Source organism: Plutella xylostella, chromosome Z, assembly GCF_932276165.1.
Source record: "Plutella xylostella chromosome Z, ilPluXylo3.1, whole genome shotgun sequence".
NCBI classification, from domain to species: domain Eukaryota; kingdom Metazoa; phylum Arthropoda; class Insecta; order Lepidoptera; family Plutellidae; genus Plutella; species Plutella xylostella.
Window position 1 is genome coordinate 8,385,674 of NC_064012.1, and position 17,169 is coordinate 8,402,842.

At 39.8% G+C, this 17,169-nt stretch overlaps 1 protein-coding gene across 1 annotated transcript in view; it reads left to right on the top strand.

Moving 5' to 3' along the window:
* LOC105388780 (LIM/homeobox protein Awh) overlaps positions 1 to 17,169 on the top strand; it is a 32,268-nt gene that overhangs the window by 12,651 nt on the left and 2,448 nt on the right. The window contains exons 2-4 of the mRNA XM_011559750.3: positions 6,769 to 6,950; positions 15,471 to 15,688; positions 16,765 to 17,007. Coding sequence (XP_011558052.3) covers positions 6,769 to 6,950; positions 15,471 to 15,688; positions 16,765 to 17,007 — 643 coding nt within the window. The remainder of the gene's footprint in view (positions 1 to 6,768; positions 6,951 to 15,470; positions 15,689 to 16,764; positions 17,008 to 17,169) is intronic.

The window sequence follows — 17,169 nt, forward strand, 5'->3', positions numbered from 1 at the left end:
GTACTATTCGTACCTACCATAAAGTTTACAGGAATGCAGTTAGTGCCGAGGCAAATTCAAAGCTAAGGTCGGACTTTCACTGCAGCTCAGTCAACTAGCAACTCCAATGTTTACTTCAGAAGCACACCTAGCTACACACCGTTCTTGAAGGTCCTATAGGTATACTGAAGTGAAGCTATCGATCGAGGTCTCGAGGTACAGTTCGCAATCAACGAGGTTCGGAGAGAGTTCAGGATTAGATTACACACACAGGCGCATGACTGTACGCACGTACAACCACACGCACACACTCACAGCGAGTGACGTCAGCACGCTCCGCCTTGCCACGCCCCCCGCTGACGACCGAACCCTCACTTATACCACTGAAAACATAAAGTACACCTTAACCCAACATACAAAAGCTCAAATTCAAACAAAACAACAATGAGAAGAAGCCGCCGGCGTTCTGAAATCGAATACCGTTTGAATGTTGATTATTGTTTGTTCTTGACGTTTCGTTCCTTTTTTCAGCTTTTTATTGCAATTTTTTTGGACCCTCGAATTTTAATCAATGGTAAAATCTTACCCTAAAAGTTACTTTGTATTTTAATAACGGCTGCCAAGTCGCAGATGAAAAAGTTCGAAATGTTTTAAGATTTATTTAGTGGCTCGATTGGATAGTGAGCTTTTATATAGGTAAGCTTTTTAAACTCTATAAACAGTTTTTTTTTTATCGTATTATGCGTATAAATCACGTATAAATGCTATGGTCTTAGAAGATTAGTCAAGTGGAACTTTTTATTCGCTCGCGAGTGTAGAAGAAGAACAAAAACTTGTGTCTAAACTTTCTACCACAAGCTGTTAATTCGTGGAAAGTGATGTCCGCGCGTATATTAGTAGATCTTCCTAGCGATACTGGCCGTGATTAGCATATAGCGATGTCACCCGGCGTCGCCCGCCCGGTGGCGCCCCCTGCCGCGCATTGTTCCCGTGACCCACTCTCCGTCACACCACACCTTCGTCATACCCACAATAACCACTTTTTCACACCAACCACTAACAGATGGCCACAACATGCAATAAAAAGTGCGGGTCTCCCCCGACGTCGGCAGTCAAAACGTATCCGTGCGAAGATCAAGAAAAAACTTCGGAAAACATCAACAAGAGGCAATTGAAAGTTTTATTGGAGGAGTTGTTTTGAATACCGTGATTTTCCTGTCCCCCCGCGCCCGGCTTACTTCTGCCCCCTCCCCTGTCCCTGTAATGCACAAAGAGCTTTCTGAATATAAAACGCGAGGCAACTCAGCCTCACGGGCCTCAGATTGGCTGAAGTTATGGAGATTTGAGCGAAGAAACTGTAGCTCATTTGTGCTGTATTGTTGTGTTCGTAGGGGCTGCCAACCCCGGAAAATATTTGCGCAAAGAAATATGTAGGCATATAACAGTTGTTACAAATATTATTCTGTGAACATATGTAAACGACAACGGATAAAAATAATAAATCAAAGGGTAAACTTATTTAGATCTAAAAACAACCATAAAGAATTCCAATCCGAATTCTTCTTAACAAAACGGCAACATAAACAAAACCTTTAAATATTTTAACACCACAAAACCGTGTTAACCGATAAAATATTGACACAAAAGATGAGCTGCACATCAATAAGTGTCGGACTGGCTCAGATGTGGAGCCGAGTCTATTACGAGGCGCGGTGATCACCCGGCCGCGCTCAATAGGCCCTAGACCCCGCACCCACCGCGCTTAATCTTACAAACACATTTATCATGTTCAACAGATAAAAATGCTATTGAGGCTCGTTCACAATGAACCCAGCCGCATACCTGGCTCGAGCCGAAAGTCAATTATATTCAAATATAAATCGGATTTGCAAAGTTAAGACGCGGACAATGCCGTAAGCGCCGGGAGTGGTGGCTCGTACCATTAGAGTGACATCAGGACATCGTCAAAGTAGATTCAAGAGCAATTCAGTTAATACAGGATGCCTGCATAGACTAGGGTTATGATGGCTTTAAGCGATTCTTGCATTGAGAAGGAGCTCTGTCGTAAAAAAATATGTTAAAAGTGTTTATTTCCATCGCGGCACAACTTTTAACTTTAAAACCTATGCTATGGTGATGTGACTGTGGTGATCTGATTGTGAGAGAGGCCACAGACACATCAAATAATGGAACTGAAAAATATTCATAACCTTTGAAACAAAACAAAACACAACAAAGTTTTCACTAACCAGCTCATAATCAAAGCCAGCCGAAGAAAACCCTAGTAAAAAAAAGAATTGAATTCAATGATCACCGTGTCCAATGATGGCGCTTTACGGCACATTTACTAGATTATGAAGTCAGTCCATTACACCATTTATGCCCAATGTTCACGCCAGCCATTTCGATGATGCGTGCACATTTTAGTTTGTGTACAACCGCCCCCCACGGCTCATTGTCCACTTCATGATTCTCCAATAGAGCACGTCACGGTCATTGTTACATTCGGATTTAGGTGAGTTAACTATTTTGAAACATATTTGCCACGACGTGCATGCCAATGATTTCAGAGTTAGGGGAGGTAATAGATGCCTACTAATACTACTACCTACCACTGCCTAATAGGCAAAATATAGATGTAGAGATAAATACAGTTTCTTGTGTTTGAACGTTTCTTCTCTCTTTTCCCAACAAATATACTAGACTTTTTGTACACACAAAGCCTAATCTTACACAAAACTATTGTTATCTTACACTAACTATTTTCTTCAAATCAACACCTCACATCTTGGCTATATCACATCACATCTGCAACTTGGCTAAAACCTAAGATTTTCATAACTATTCATAAAAATCCGTTAAAATGGAGACAAATCATCTGAATGCTTTTTCCTTCCCTCCGCTGTCACGCCTGCGGTATTACCGCCGCATGCTGTTGCGACCCCCCGGGGTTCGATCCGCATCGGCCGTCCATTGACGTTCCGGAACCATTGTCAACATTATTGGATATCAATGACGGTAAAATCTGCAATGTATCATCTTCTGACTTCACGTGTCGAGAGGGGTACGATCTTTTTTTAAAGTCTTTGAGAAGATTGTTTGCTCATGCACTCGTATTAAATCGATCTATGATCTACAAAGTTTATTATAACTTCCGAAATACGTCTTCTTCTTCTTATATAAGAAGAATACGACTTGATTTTGAGGTAGAGTTTAATAAACAAATAAACATGTCAACTCTTTTAATTTGTGCGGGTGTCATATAGATATCAACGGTGAGGTTGAAAAGAATTAGAAAATCCAAGCGACTAAAAAGGTCTTCTTTTGCATAATTTCGTCCGTAAACCAACAGACCGTTCTAAATGTTGCGTTAAACACACAAATAACATCATTATACGCGACGTGGATTTCGTCGCAAAAAACCGAGACAAGTCGGATGTGTGGAGTCACTTGGACAATGTGGCCGGGGAGCCATTATACCCTATTGTCAGAACTCTTAAGAAATTTGTTTCTCGCAGTGTGTTCGGTGGCAGAGAGTGTCGTGCGGGCTGCCACGCATTGTTCGCGTGACGTCGAGCGACGGCTGCACACATCACACCACACCTCATATAAATTTATCGTTTACAAACCGCTTGTGAATTTGATTTGGGGTGTGAAGAAGCGGTAATAGTACTCGAGTGGTTATTATTGGGGTTGTAACTGCGCCGGCGCACCCGCCCCTTCTGACTTTTGTATCAACTTTTCATAGTTGTCAGTTGTCAGACAAGAGAGAAACATGAGATTTATCGTGTAGTGGTTGCGAATTAATGATCGGGGATAAACTATGATCACGTAAGCGTTTTATTGAAATTTTTGCCCATACTTATTGGTTTCACACATGATTGTACGTCGTAGTCTTACTTACATTTTACGGGTAGTAAAATAGATCTTTTATTAATTTACCTGTATATTTTATCAACAGAAACAGATGCTACCCAAATAGCAATTTAAACTTGTTTCAGCCTTGCATTAAGTTTGAACTGTCAAATGAGAAGACTTGCAACAAGTCTGATGAGGCAAGTGAGTAAACTTGTGGCAAGTTTAAATCAAACTTTCTAGTTTCCCTTGAACAAACTTGCTGCATTTTTGACACGACAAATTGGCATAATTATCGGGTTAAAAAGACTGCGATGTGCACACGACATATTTGCAGTGGAGAGCATTGTGGCAGGGTGCCGCGTCGACCAGGAGAGACTGGCTCTGCTTGCTGACCTGCCGAGGCGCAGTGTCCAGTGTGCTGTCCGCCTGTCCCAGGTGCTGGTGGTCATTCGAGAGAGTACACCGGAGTCCGCGTTCTTCTATGGTTGAGGCTTTGACCAGTTATCCAATTAGCTTTCTGCCCAACGGTCAGTTTGGGGGCTCTGTATATATAGCAGCGTAGGTGAAAAACTTCGAATGCGCGATGTAGGATTTCATACAGAATTGCTTCGTTTCCATACATGTTCCGTGTGTGGCGTTCCGAGCGCCATCTGTTGATTGTGTGGCGAGGTGTCCGCCACATGCTTATTTGATAGGAATAATAAAGTTCTCTAAATAAAAATAAAAATAAGAAAATTGACGCTACCTAAATCTTTAAACAAATATCTGCCCTTAGCCGGGAATCGAACCCGGGACCTTCGGCATAGCAGTCAGGGCCACTATATAACCACTACTTTCACAAGCTTACAGCAAATTTGAAATAAACTTGACATAGAAAACTAAATTTCACAAGCTTACAGCAAATTTAAAAATAAAGTTGCCATAGTAAACTTACTTTCACAATCTTACAGCAAATTTGAAATAAACTTGCCATAGGAAATTTGACGTTGCAACTCTTGCAACTATATATCACACAAAAAACAAACTTGAAGCAAGCTTACATTTTATCTGGGTAACTTACACCGTAAGACAGTTTGGATATCATATTTTTGAAATAATTTAAGTAATTGTAATTGTAACAACCAACCGACATTCAAAGCAACACACGACCACCAATTTCCACAACTCTTTCATTGCAATTAACGCTCGTGAACCTTTGACTGTTTGATCGCCCCGCGGAGGGTGAGGGCAAATGATAGGTCTGCAAGGAACTGTGATTACACACAGTAGTAGCAAATAGCAAATAAGATGAGTCGCAGAGGCAGGGGCTCGGTACAATGTGTCTAATTCGGGATAATTGTCGCGTGTTGTGACGCGAGTCACGTGCGGCGCGGGGGAGGACGCGCGCCCATTGTTCAAGTATTATTTGGTTAAGCGGATTTGTAGTTCGATGACGTCGGCGATATTTTTAGGGCCATCGCGCAGTAGAGCACTCGGTTTGTAAGGTTTGAGGCAAGAGGAATATTAAGTGTAGCTTAAAAGTTTTTTGATTTTTATAACTTGACGCACAAGAGAAATTCGGATAAGTTATTATGACTGTATTTTTGTTTTTTTTTAATTGCTCTATTTTTTATCCCGAGGTCCTATTTAATGTCGTTGTACTGAAAAATAACGTATACATAATTGAATATTTACGTTACTAACAAGCGACGTTTAATCAATAAATTAATGTTGGGCATGTTACAAAACAAATTATCTCAAAAAAATGCTTGGGTTATTACAAAAGCCGAAAAAAAACAAAGGACTGATTATGACAGTCCGACGACGATGATCCAAATAATTTCCATATTATGTATGCAAATTGCAGCGCACCACTTATGTTACTAAAGCGTACGAAACGTACATATAGTCAACTATCTAGTTCCATCGTTAGCATTGGGCTAATCAATTTAAAATTCAGTTTGAATTCCCAAACAATGGTTAGATAAATTGGCAATGACTATAATTCAGAATTGTCAAACGCGGTTTGGGTGGATCGACCGAATTCCAACTGAATATGTATTTATGAAAATGAAGTTAAACTGAATTGCAGGGACACCATAAAGGGTTTATCGTCTGCAAATTATGTTACAGATTGTAACTCTGTAATTGATCAAATAAAAACATACAAAGCTGTCGCACGCCGCTGATTGTCGCGGGGGCGGGCTGTTGACGCAACAGTTATTAGATTACTTGTACCCTGCACAACACTGTACTTACACCCTACCATAGATTCAATATCACATGTTGCAGAATAGTTCGAAAATAAAACAAATGTTTACTTCGATACTAGCGATGTCAAGCTTATAGAGTTCAGTTGTTAAGGTTTTGACCGCACAAATATTAGAATGTATTGATGGTCCCACCCGGGAATCGAACCCGGGACCTCTGGGTCATGAAGCGAAGCTTCTACCACTAGACCACAGAGGCAGTGGTCTAAGTTTGGTTAGGACATAGAAGGCTGATCACCTGATGTCCGAAACAGTGAAACGATCCATGCTGTCGGATGGGCATGTAAAGCAGTCGGTCCTGCGCCTAGCTCTCTCCAGTCGTGTCGGTCAATCCGTCCCATTGGGTTATGAGAGTGATGGAACAGAGAGTGCTCCTGTGTACTGCGCACACACTTGGGCACTATAATCTACTCCTGCGTAGATGGCTGATCTCAATTGAGATTGGCCGCCGTGGTCGAAATTCGGCTAGGAGGACATTATTATTAGAATGTATGCCTTCATAATCGATATCAATAAGTATCTATTTTAGATTTAGCTTTCAGCTATCTTTAATTTTCTCTTTCTTACCTTTCATTGATCTCTTAACCAATGTCACTCCTTCTTTCCTTTAATTCATCTCATCTGACCAATGTCGCCTCTTCTTTCCTTCAACCGATCTCATCTGACCAATGGCATTCCTCAGACGGAGCACCGCGTGTGCTGCGCGTGCGGCGTGGGCATCGCGGACCGCTTCGTGCTGGAGGTGGGCGGCGGCGCGTGGCACGCCGCGTGTCTGCGCTGCTGCGTCTGCGCAGCGCCGCTGGACTCCCAGCCGTCCTGCTTCCTGCGCGACCGCCGGGTCTACTGCAAGCAGGATTATGCCAAGTAAGTCTGCTCCAGTAGTCACTTTCCGTGTACCTTTATCCGTACCCTTGCGTGGCCAACCTGTAGAATGATAGTAAAATAATTCTAAGTTGCTCTTAGTTTGCTTTCTAGTTCGTATTAGGTATATTGACGGATTGTGCCTTTTAGTTTCTACTAGCAGGTTGTTTCTGCTCACAGCCATTCTGATTCCTGATCCTGAGTGATGTGGATTTTTTTATTTATTTACTAGTTATGTTAGTCTGTAGTCTAGCTCTAAATTTTTCTCATTGCTCATCTTACATTATGCAAAAATGATGTTTTTTACTAGCTTCCAAAAATTTTGTTTCGAATAGAAAACAAACATGATCGCGGGTACTATACGAAGAGGTTCGTCACCCACTTGAATTGATCGTCTCTAATCTGAAATGATTCTCTAACGAGACCAATGACGGACTCGAGCCCGTTACCTTGTTCATCGATGACGGCAACTTAACCGCAGGAACAATGGCGAGCCGGCCTGTGTGAGTGTGAACCACTCCACATCATATGAGGCTGTGGCCTCAGCGATGAGGAAATTGGTGCTTCGTGGATAAGGCATATTCGGGAAAATCTTCTAAGGCTTCGTAACCCCTATGAAACTAAGTTCGGAATGTTTTGACGAGATCTGTTGAGTGATATTTATGATGTAAGATAGAGCATCTGCCCCCAGCAGCGCCGTGTGAGGGCAGCCGTCGACGCGCGCCGTCGATACCGCGGCCGATACTGCCTCGTGCCTCACAATCCGTATCGCTGTCTCGATTAAAAAATATGGTTTCACGTCGCACCAACTTATCACAATCAAAATAAATGACAAATGAAAACAGCGGTGTTGCAAGTCATGGCAACTCGGCTATATTTTTTATCTGGCAACATTCTCCAGGGACCTCTTTGTTGTGCGCCGGTTTTCAATAAAACTCTCGAGACACTGGACTTTTTTCTATGTTAAGTTATGAGTATAAGTTCTCACGCACCTGTTTTGGTGAAGGCTTATTCCCCTTTTAGGAGCCTTTTGTGCTTGTATCAACATTCGGAATTTGAAGTCTCGAATGTGTTCCCGATGCGTTGTGGCATTGGACAAAAGCCATTCCAGCTTGTGGGTTCGCTCCTTTATTTTGTGGAAGGATCCTTTTGAATAGTCTTAACTTGATAGATGTCATCAATATATTCTGATCAATTTATCAGTTTACAGCTCAGACTTTGAAAATTATTTTAGTTCCACTTCCTCCTAGTTGAGTTCCGATTTTCCTGAAAGGGGTAAGGTTTTGGTGGACATTTATTGTAACGCACGACAAGTGTATTTGATCTGATATCGTTGGTGTGGTCGGTCGCTGGTCCGAGGCCCGCGGTCCGGTGACGACGCGGCGAGCGGCGGCGGCGGAGTGCTGCGTCACGCGCCACACAGCGCGCGGGTCAGAGGTCTTGGCCCCTGCCCCCCTCCCGCCTCACACCGCGATCCTCGCATACCGCCTCCTAACCAACCGTGCATCGAACACCCACGAACCAAACTATCTTTAGCCAATACCCCGACTTCGCCATCTGGCCGGGTTGCATTATTCACCGATGATGAGTCGATGTTTCTAATGCTAAGGTTAATTGGACGCATGTCCATATTGTATAGGAATTAAATGTACCTACGTTTGAAATTCCATTGTGGTGCGGCTAAACGCTCTTTATGTTTTGTAAACACGAGGAATTTAAGAACGCAATGTGATCTCAATGGTCAGTTTTTATAGCATGCCGTGGCATCGCGATATACGATGCATCGTGATGTGTGCATTTGTTTATATCGGGCCTGTTTAAATACTACCCTTATTTACAGAATTGATTACTTCAAAACAATCCCCTTCCTATGTTCAGTTCGTGTAGTTTTGTGTCTTTATTTGATTTGTTTAAAATTTGCATGATTACGTACACTACTTTTTTTGCTTGAATTAATATATTTAGCTGAACATAAAATATTTTTCATGATAAAAAGACAATCGGTTAAAGGTTATATATGATTTGTGACAACTATGATATTATTACTGATATGCAACGAAAATGTAGTCGATTGCAAAAGAAACATAGTAACGAACATAAAGTAAATTTTTCAAACAGGTCACAGAAATTACGCTTTGTTACCAGCGCCGCCGATTTCTTTTCAGGCAAAGTACGAATATAGTAGGTTTAGAACGGACAGATCTGCGATGTTGTGATGAGCCGAGGCCGAGCACAAAATAGGGTAGACTATTCAAAAAGAAGGTTTACTCCAAACTATGAGATAAAACCGCCTTATTCAGGTGTTTCATTGATGATTGCCCAAATTTGTGCAATATTACTGAGCTTTCAGCGGGTCTTCTCAGGAATTTAACTTTAATCTTTTAAGGCAATGTAAGGGAGCGGGAATAGCTGATTCTGTAATACGTATAATCGTTTGCAATAGAATCCAACAATCATGTAAACAAACCAAATTTTCACGATTACTCCGTAATCACATACATTTGACGATCAATTATGAACATAGTCTGATTTCAACGAACGCACCATTGTTTTCGCATTATCTTCAACACGATTTAACTTGTATTTATAAGTTAAATTTGTTAAAACATTTGCAACGTAAAAATTACGAAGTATTTGACAAGCTGTCATCTTAGTTTTTTACTCATCGAACTCTATAAGTCATTGAAAAGTTAGTGTTGTTCGTAATCTGAAGTTATCTTTTATTTTTAATTTAATAAATTATTTTAATTTAATATTATTTGAATACAATTATATTTTTTTTCAAGAGCTTAATATAATTAACCAAAACGAAAAAAGGAAGAGGAAGAAATGAAAAAGGTCGACGGCATTTTAGACACGGCAAGCGATGACACAGTGGTTCCATTTATAATTACGGTCACCGGTGACACTTCTGATAGTGATGATGACGAAGACAAAGATTTAAATTTGTTTTAATAAACACTTTTTTTATATTATTATACCTATAATCAGTTTTATTTTATAGTCTATGGCTTATATACTTAATCTAATTAGAATACTATGACATCACTATGGGCATAAACAATACGCTGTCAATGTCAGTCCGCCATATTTGTTTACATGATTGTTGGATTCTATTGCAAACGACTATATATGGTTAAGTACTTGCTTAATTCTTCTGAGTGACAGACGTAGCTTTGATGTAACAGCCGTGGTCACCGTGTAGGAGTCACACAAACTGCAATCGTGTGTCGGTCTGTCTGTCCATCTCGCACTCCTACAACTCTGATTGTGCTATTGTTGAACACCTCCGCTCTATCACAATCGTTTCTGCTTATTTTCTTTTGTTGCCCTCTTGCTGTTAGGTATATTATTACGAGTATTTACTCATATTATAGTCACTCAAGCTCAAGCCGTACCTAAAAGTTCCTTTGTTGAAAACCTAAATGTGTTTTCTAGCATAATGTTTATAAGTAATACATTTATCATACTCGTAATTTATAATATTTCATTACAAATATAATTACTTACTTGAAGTTATTTTTACTAATTTAAACTTATCACGTCAAAGAAATGACTTCTGTAACTTGCAACGCAGATCATTCTTGAGATAAAGAACATGCTTCACAAATCACACCGTGATCTACTCGACAACATTTAACGATGGCTTAACGAGGAGTTAACAAGGTGTTTGGTGAGCAAAGCAATGACGGGCAGGCGCTACCAGGCGGGTAGGTTACTGAGGAGCTAAATAAACAATAAGCAGCGATATATCAACGGAAAGCAATCCCGTCTCGTCGCCGGCGGCTGGGCAAGCGTAATCGGCACCCGCTGCCGATTTATGTTGCCCCAGTATAGTGGATGTTATTTACATTCAGAATGTCTGCTTGTCCAATATCTCCCCAGGAGGCCCACTGAAATACCTAATCTAAATACTTAATAAAAATAATAAAGTAGTTTGAGAAGCTTTTTTGCCACATAGGTGATTTCAATTCCGGGTTCAATGAAGTCATTAAAGTCTGAACAAAGATTAATATAAACTTTCAGTGCACCAATGCATCTAACACATAGTCTTCCTGCAGTTTAATCTCTAAAGCAATAAAACCAATCTACAGCCTTCGTTATCTGAACGTAAACACTTTAGCGGAATTGTCGAAGCGTGTTGTAAGTTGTATCAGTTTATCGCGTCACCGACACCTAGGTACCTGCTGGTGCCTTGGTCCCGGCTGCTACTGCTACCAGGGTTGTATAACTACTAGGAGGCTACCCGCCTCCCACACTCCGCCGCAAATGCGCACTCCATGTTGTATGTAAATGGGGGCTTGTCGCCGCGGCTTTTAATTAATCTCTAGTCGCATAAATATACACGGCAATCGATTCCACTCTAGATCGATTTATTCGACGGTCGGGCGCCGGCGGGAATATTAAAGAAACGGTTCATGGATCTCTGCGAGTGATTCTTTTTGTTTGAGCGATTGTGTTTTGTTTCATTATGGACCTACTAGCCTATATGAAGTTTACGGGTTCCCCTCATCTCGCCTAATCTTTATTGCCCTAAACTCTTTTGGCATAACTCGTAAGGTCTAAACTTTTTTGGTAGAATCATCACTACGCCAAGACTTATGTGGCATAAGACTCGTTTCGTCTAAAACTCTTTCGGCACATACTTGAAACACCTAAGTCTCGTTTGCTCAAATTGATCGTATTGTTATAATCTTGTTTCTCCTTATATTATCTTAATAAATACTATATTAAGTAGTTATAAATGTACAAATTGTGGTATTTTTCTCCAACATCTCGAAAATCACGATATTGAATGATCAAAATATCGAAAGTGAATGACCATTATTATTATTACAAACGCCATTAAACCCCCTGGGATCGAAACCTAAAGATAGGTGCGACGACGAGCAAAGCGAGGAGGAGCGTGTTAGGTGCACATGTTCGTCAAAAGCAAAGCGGAGCGTTTTCCATATAGCGACTACAATACAAGGCACCAGTTTTCGCTATGTAGGGAGACGCTCGCGCTCCATCAAAGTTAAAGCCAAACGAGTATTATTATTTATTATAACCTATGCCTTAGCATTATTAGACTATTCAAGATTTGGCCATACCATTATTAGGCTAAACAAGATTATGCGAAATAACTTTTTACTAAAAGAGATTTATGCCATACGATTTTCGGCGAAACGAGACTTTGACCAAACGTTACTATGCAATATGAGATTCGGCAAATAAATCTTAGACCAAAAAAGGTAGAACCGAAGTTTACAAATTCTTTTTAAGTCCTATCTCAACGACTATGATACTGCCGAAAAATTAAGTCTGGAATTTCATAGGAGTATAAAAGTAATACGAGTATGTATGAGATTTGAATTGTTACTGCCTATAGCATGTTTATTGTAGATAGTTTCCACTTCCATAGTCTTTCCTTTCATTTTAAGTATATTGTAGTGAATTTGCAGGTATAGAAGGGTTGCAGTTTCATTTTAGGGATCTCAATATAGCCTTTACAACTTTCATGGAAACTGAATACAAAATTCGAACTTAATGAATGCAAATCATCTACCTACTTATAAACATATTGTAAGCCAATTGTCTAAGTCTGCAATAATTCATGTTCCAAATTATAATCTCCAAGGAAACACACAGACCTGAACCAGCCCGTTAATCGCGAAAGTTCCCAAAAGCGTGGTGGGGCAGTGACAACCGCCAACGCGTGCGTCGACGCATCGCAAACAGCCTCCGGCGCAGCGCATAAATCCTCACTCGTTGATTGCATTCCCTTCCCCCCCACCCGCACCCACCCCGCGCACACCCGGCGACATGACTTAAATTATAACATTCAACCAAACCGTACAAAACCCATTCAGTTAAACCAAGCGTTTGTTTAAAGAAGTGTAACTCGCCCCGGGCAACCTTTGATGACTACACGGGAACTGAATGCACCATTTGTATTATAATATCGATGATAGATCGCCGGCTTACAGGAATTTAATTGCTTTTCTAATCTTCGACAAATAATGTACGGTATGAAATGTGTCACGGCATTCGAACGCGGGGAAACTCTTGCGCATTAAGCTTGGAGATCCATGATTTATTGTGCTTGCTTTTAATTCCCTTAAATCTGTTGTGGCTATGACTTAGCTGAGATGTGACTACATTTTACGTAAAACAAATTGTTTCCTTACAAACCATTCACTTTTTAATTTGACTGCCTACTAATTTTACAGCCCCTGAAAATTCAGGAAACCTTGCAAGTTTTTATTTTGGTCTAATAGTAATTAGTATATAGTTTGGTGAAATTACATTATAATTTAAGTAACTCTACCTAGATCAATTATAACTGTTTTAATACCGGAAACCGGATGTTTTTGAATCCAAAAATAAGTGCTATCCAAAAATACATGTAACTTAAAATTCAGAAATGTTTGAAGTGTAAATGATATTCAAAGGACCACCCTCGGACCCGGGAGGCTCGGCGGCGTTATCAGGGGTACTCAACATCTTCATTACGGGGGCCGTTTGACTTGTCTCTCATTACCATACGACGCGTTAATTGACTCAGCGAGACAAAATGGTAATAAGTGGTGATAAGCGCGCCGAGCAAATGGTCTTACGATGTTTAGCACGCAGCCGCAGGAAACGCCACGTTGGGATAGCAGAAATCATTGGTTTTTTGCCACAATAAATAATTAAGCAAGCTTTCGTTTGTAGGAACTAAAAATAGATCGACTATTCAATCACGAAAAGACTGATGTTGAAAAACTGAGGTAAGTAGGTTCTAGAATACTACTAGTATTATAATTAATAAATTTTAATGAAAGATGCTTCTAAGGTCGACAGTAAAAATACGACAGATTATAGATATTTCTGCAATGTATCATACTTGAATTTTATAAGGCTCTGTAACTTTACAAGTATGTGTTCAAATATTTAATGTAAGTATGTCACCTCACCACTTATTACTGTTGTGATAGATTTCATAAATATAGATCACATAAATAAAATAAATAAATAAAAGATAAATAAAATAAATTAAACAATAAGGATTTCCTGAATGGCGAGACTTTCGTTTTGCATCTATAGATAATTTAGTATGACAGTCATTTTTAATTATTTTGCCAGATTTATTTAATACTGTGATTGAATAGTTCGGGGCAATAACTTAATTAAATAATTGACAGGCAATTTAACGCTTTAATTAAAATAGGTACTTATTAAAATACTGCTATCAAACGATCTTTGGGCAATATCTCAAAATAACACTTAAAACCGTTAAAATAACAAACAGGTTCCGTCAAACTGTTTGTCGCCAAATGTTTGATAACAATGTTTTAAGCCAGTGTTAATGGGTTGTTGCATGCTTTTACATAATTAATTATATTTAGGGTCCCGCAAAATGATAATGAGACGGTAACAGGTCCGAAAGGTTGATGACTTCTGGCCACCAAAAGAAGCCGTTTTATGAATGCACATTTTTTAAATTACATTATATCTAAATCTAGCTTATTTTTAAAACAAATAAGTGGAACAAACTTCGAGAGACCAGAGCAATATTTATAAAAAAGATAAATTTACAAATTGAGTGATCTAAAAGAGCACTAATTGGCTTATTTAAAATATGCATTTATTAATAATGGGGGAAACCTACCTACTTACCCCAGTTTTGTGATGATGATGATGAGTATTTTTCCGCGAGGACCATAATAAGAAATAGCATTATTTTTCTTCAGTAGTTCCCATCTAGAAATCATAGCATGTGATGGAAACAGTAACATTATGTTAAATTTCATAAAATATCTTAAAATAGAGGAAGGAAAGCTTAAGAAGTAAGGTACTTAAAAAACATAAAAGAGAACGCTATAGAATAATAACCTATTCATTATTCATAAACTTTTATGGTTGGTGAGCAATTTCCAATTAAAACATATCTTTCATTAGAATTCTACATGTAATTGCAAATTAATTGTTATATGCCGGTAAAAAGGAATTGTAATAAATTTATTTTTGAAAGCTTTGCGTGTGGCATTTCTTTAAAGTCTATAATATTATTTATATGATATCTCCTACTTTTGTTTAAATGCTTCTGGAGTGAAAAAGACAGAGGACCGCTGCAATAATTTCCAACCGATAACCTTATGATTTACAATGCACTTTAACATAATTATTTAAATAAATAGCATTGCGATCTGATGATTTTTACGCCATAATAATTTTTATGTTTTTAATTATCTTAGGCTTTTAAGCGAATGCCTATTTTTAATTAATGATCTGGGGTTATGCGAGTTTTAATTTTTTATTTTCATCCTGTCCATAAATAAACCAACAACTGAACAAAGATTACTAAGGTGTCGGTAAGTAAGTCTAAAGTTTACACAAAGATCATTTTATGTTCAAAAATACCAAATAATAGACATTCCGACCGGTATGTTATGGTAGACTGTTGCCTACAAACTATACCATCCACCACACCAGCCCAGCAGCTCGCACAACCCCGCAAGCCCGACTCGCTGACGCCACCAGCCGCCGCTTTGTCCGCAGATCCTTCGGTGCCAAGTGCTCCAAGTGCTGCCGAGGCATCTCGTCCTCCGACTGGGTGCGCAAGGCTCGGCAGCAGGTCTACCACCTGGCGTGCTTCGCGTGCGACGCCTGCGGCAGACAGCTGTCCACGGGGGAACAGTTCGCGCTGCATGATGACCGGGTGCTTTGCAAGCCGCACTACTTGGAGACACTCGATGGAGGGTCAATTTCTAGTGATGGTGAGTTTCACGTGGTTTTCATCTGTGTATAGAGTGTTTTTGATTGTTAATAATGTTGAAAGGGCTAAGTACGTAGATGGTCCTACAGTATCACAGACAGGTATTTGTTTATAGACACAGATATTTTTGCTTGGTTGTTAATTATTAAGAGTGGAGATTATGGTAAATCTCTTCAGACTTAAAAGAGGACTGATAGTACGTGTGCGTGCGTGCATGAGTGTAACGTAAAAAAAAACAAATAATTAAACAGTTATCAGAGTTAAATAGGTTATGTAAGCATGTTACCTACGACAGTATGACTCAGTTTTTAGGGTGGAAAAACTTTCTCATAATGTCTATACTATAGTCAAAAGTCTAAATGGCCACATGTCTAGCCTATTATTCAGCCCAAACGTACAGAATCATACCTAGTAATGTTGCTACAAGTTCGACAAGAATATTGTTGAAAGCGTATACCCACCTACATATTGATCGATTTCGGTGCAGTGCATCGGAGCTCCAGCTGCAGCCACGCGGCGAGAAAGCTAGTTAACATTATTAATTAAGCCGCCTCTACATTACTAGTTTCCCTACTACGACCCCGTCGGCTCCTCAATGCAAAAGCCGCAGGTGTATTACAATGATCTCATCTATAAATGGTATGTAGAATGGCCAATAAATAACCTGTCTCATGATGTTTTCATTGAAGTGAAATTCTCCACGTCTTATTTTACAAAGAACAAGCGGAACTAAGATTAAAAAAGGCTAATCACGTTCCGAGGCCATAACTGTCAGAATTCATAGTTACAATATCTATAACTTTGCAGGTTATGGGATTGGGTCGAATGAGGTCCGGCCCCACCCCGCATAGCACTCGGGCTTACGAGCGCTTTTTATAAGACCATAATATTTAGTCTCACGACTGTAATGATAGCCATCAATATGGTAATAAATGTTTACAAGTTTCTATTAGTGTTTAAACATACTTATCACTAGTTATGACTGACGTATTGTAAACTACCTCGATCCGAAAATAATAACTTTGAAATTTATTGCCAAACATTAAGTTTAAGACGATTTTTTATATTATTTGCCAGACGGATGCGATTCCGAGGGCTATCACAAGAGCAAAGCAAAGCGAGTGCGCACGACGTTCACAGAGGAACAGCTGCAAGTGCTGCAGGCGAACTTCCAGCTGGACTCGAACCCTGACGGGCAAGACCTGGAGCGCATCGCACAGGTCACGGGCCTGAGCAAGCGGGTCACGCAAGTCTGGTTCCAGAACTCCAGAGCACGCCAGAAGAAACACCAGCACACGGGGAAAGGGAAACAGAATCAACGTGAGTATCGGCTCAATTTCGGTTGGGCTAAAACTATTGATTGACTGAAGCAATTTGTATAACTTCATAGTCGTCAATGTAAATGTTGCGCTTATATTTGTTACATAATACTTATGGTTTTGTGTTGACCACACCTAGATGACCCTACTATAAATTTGGTTA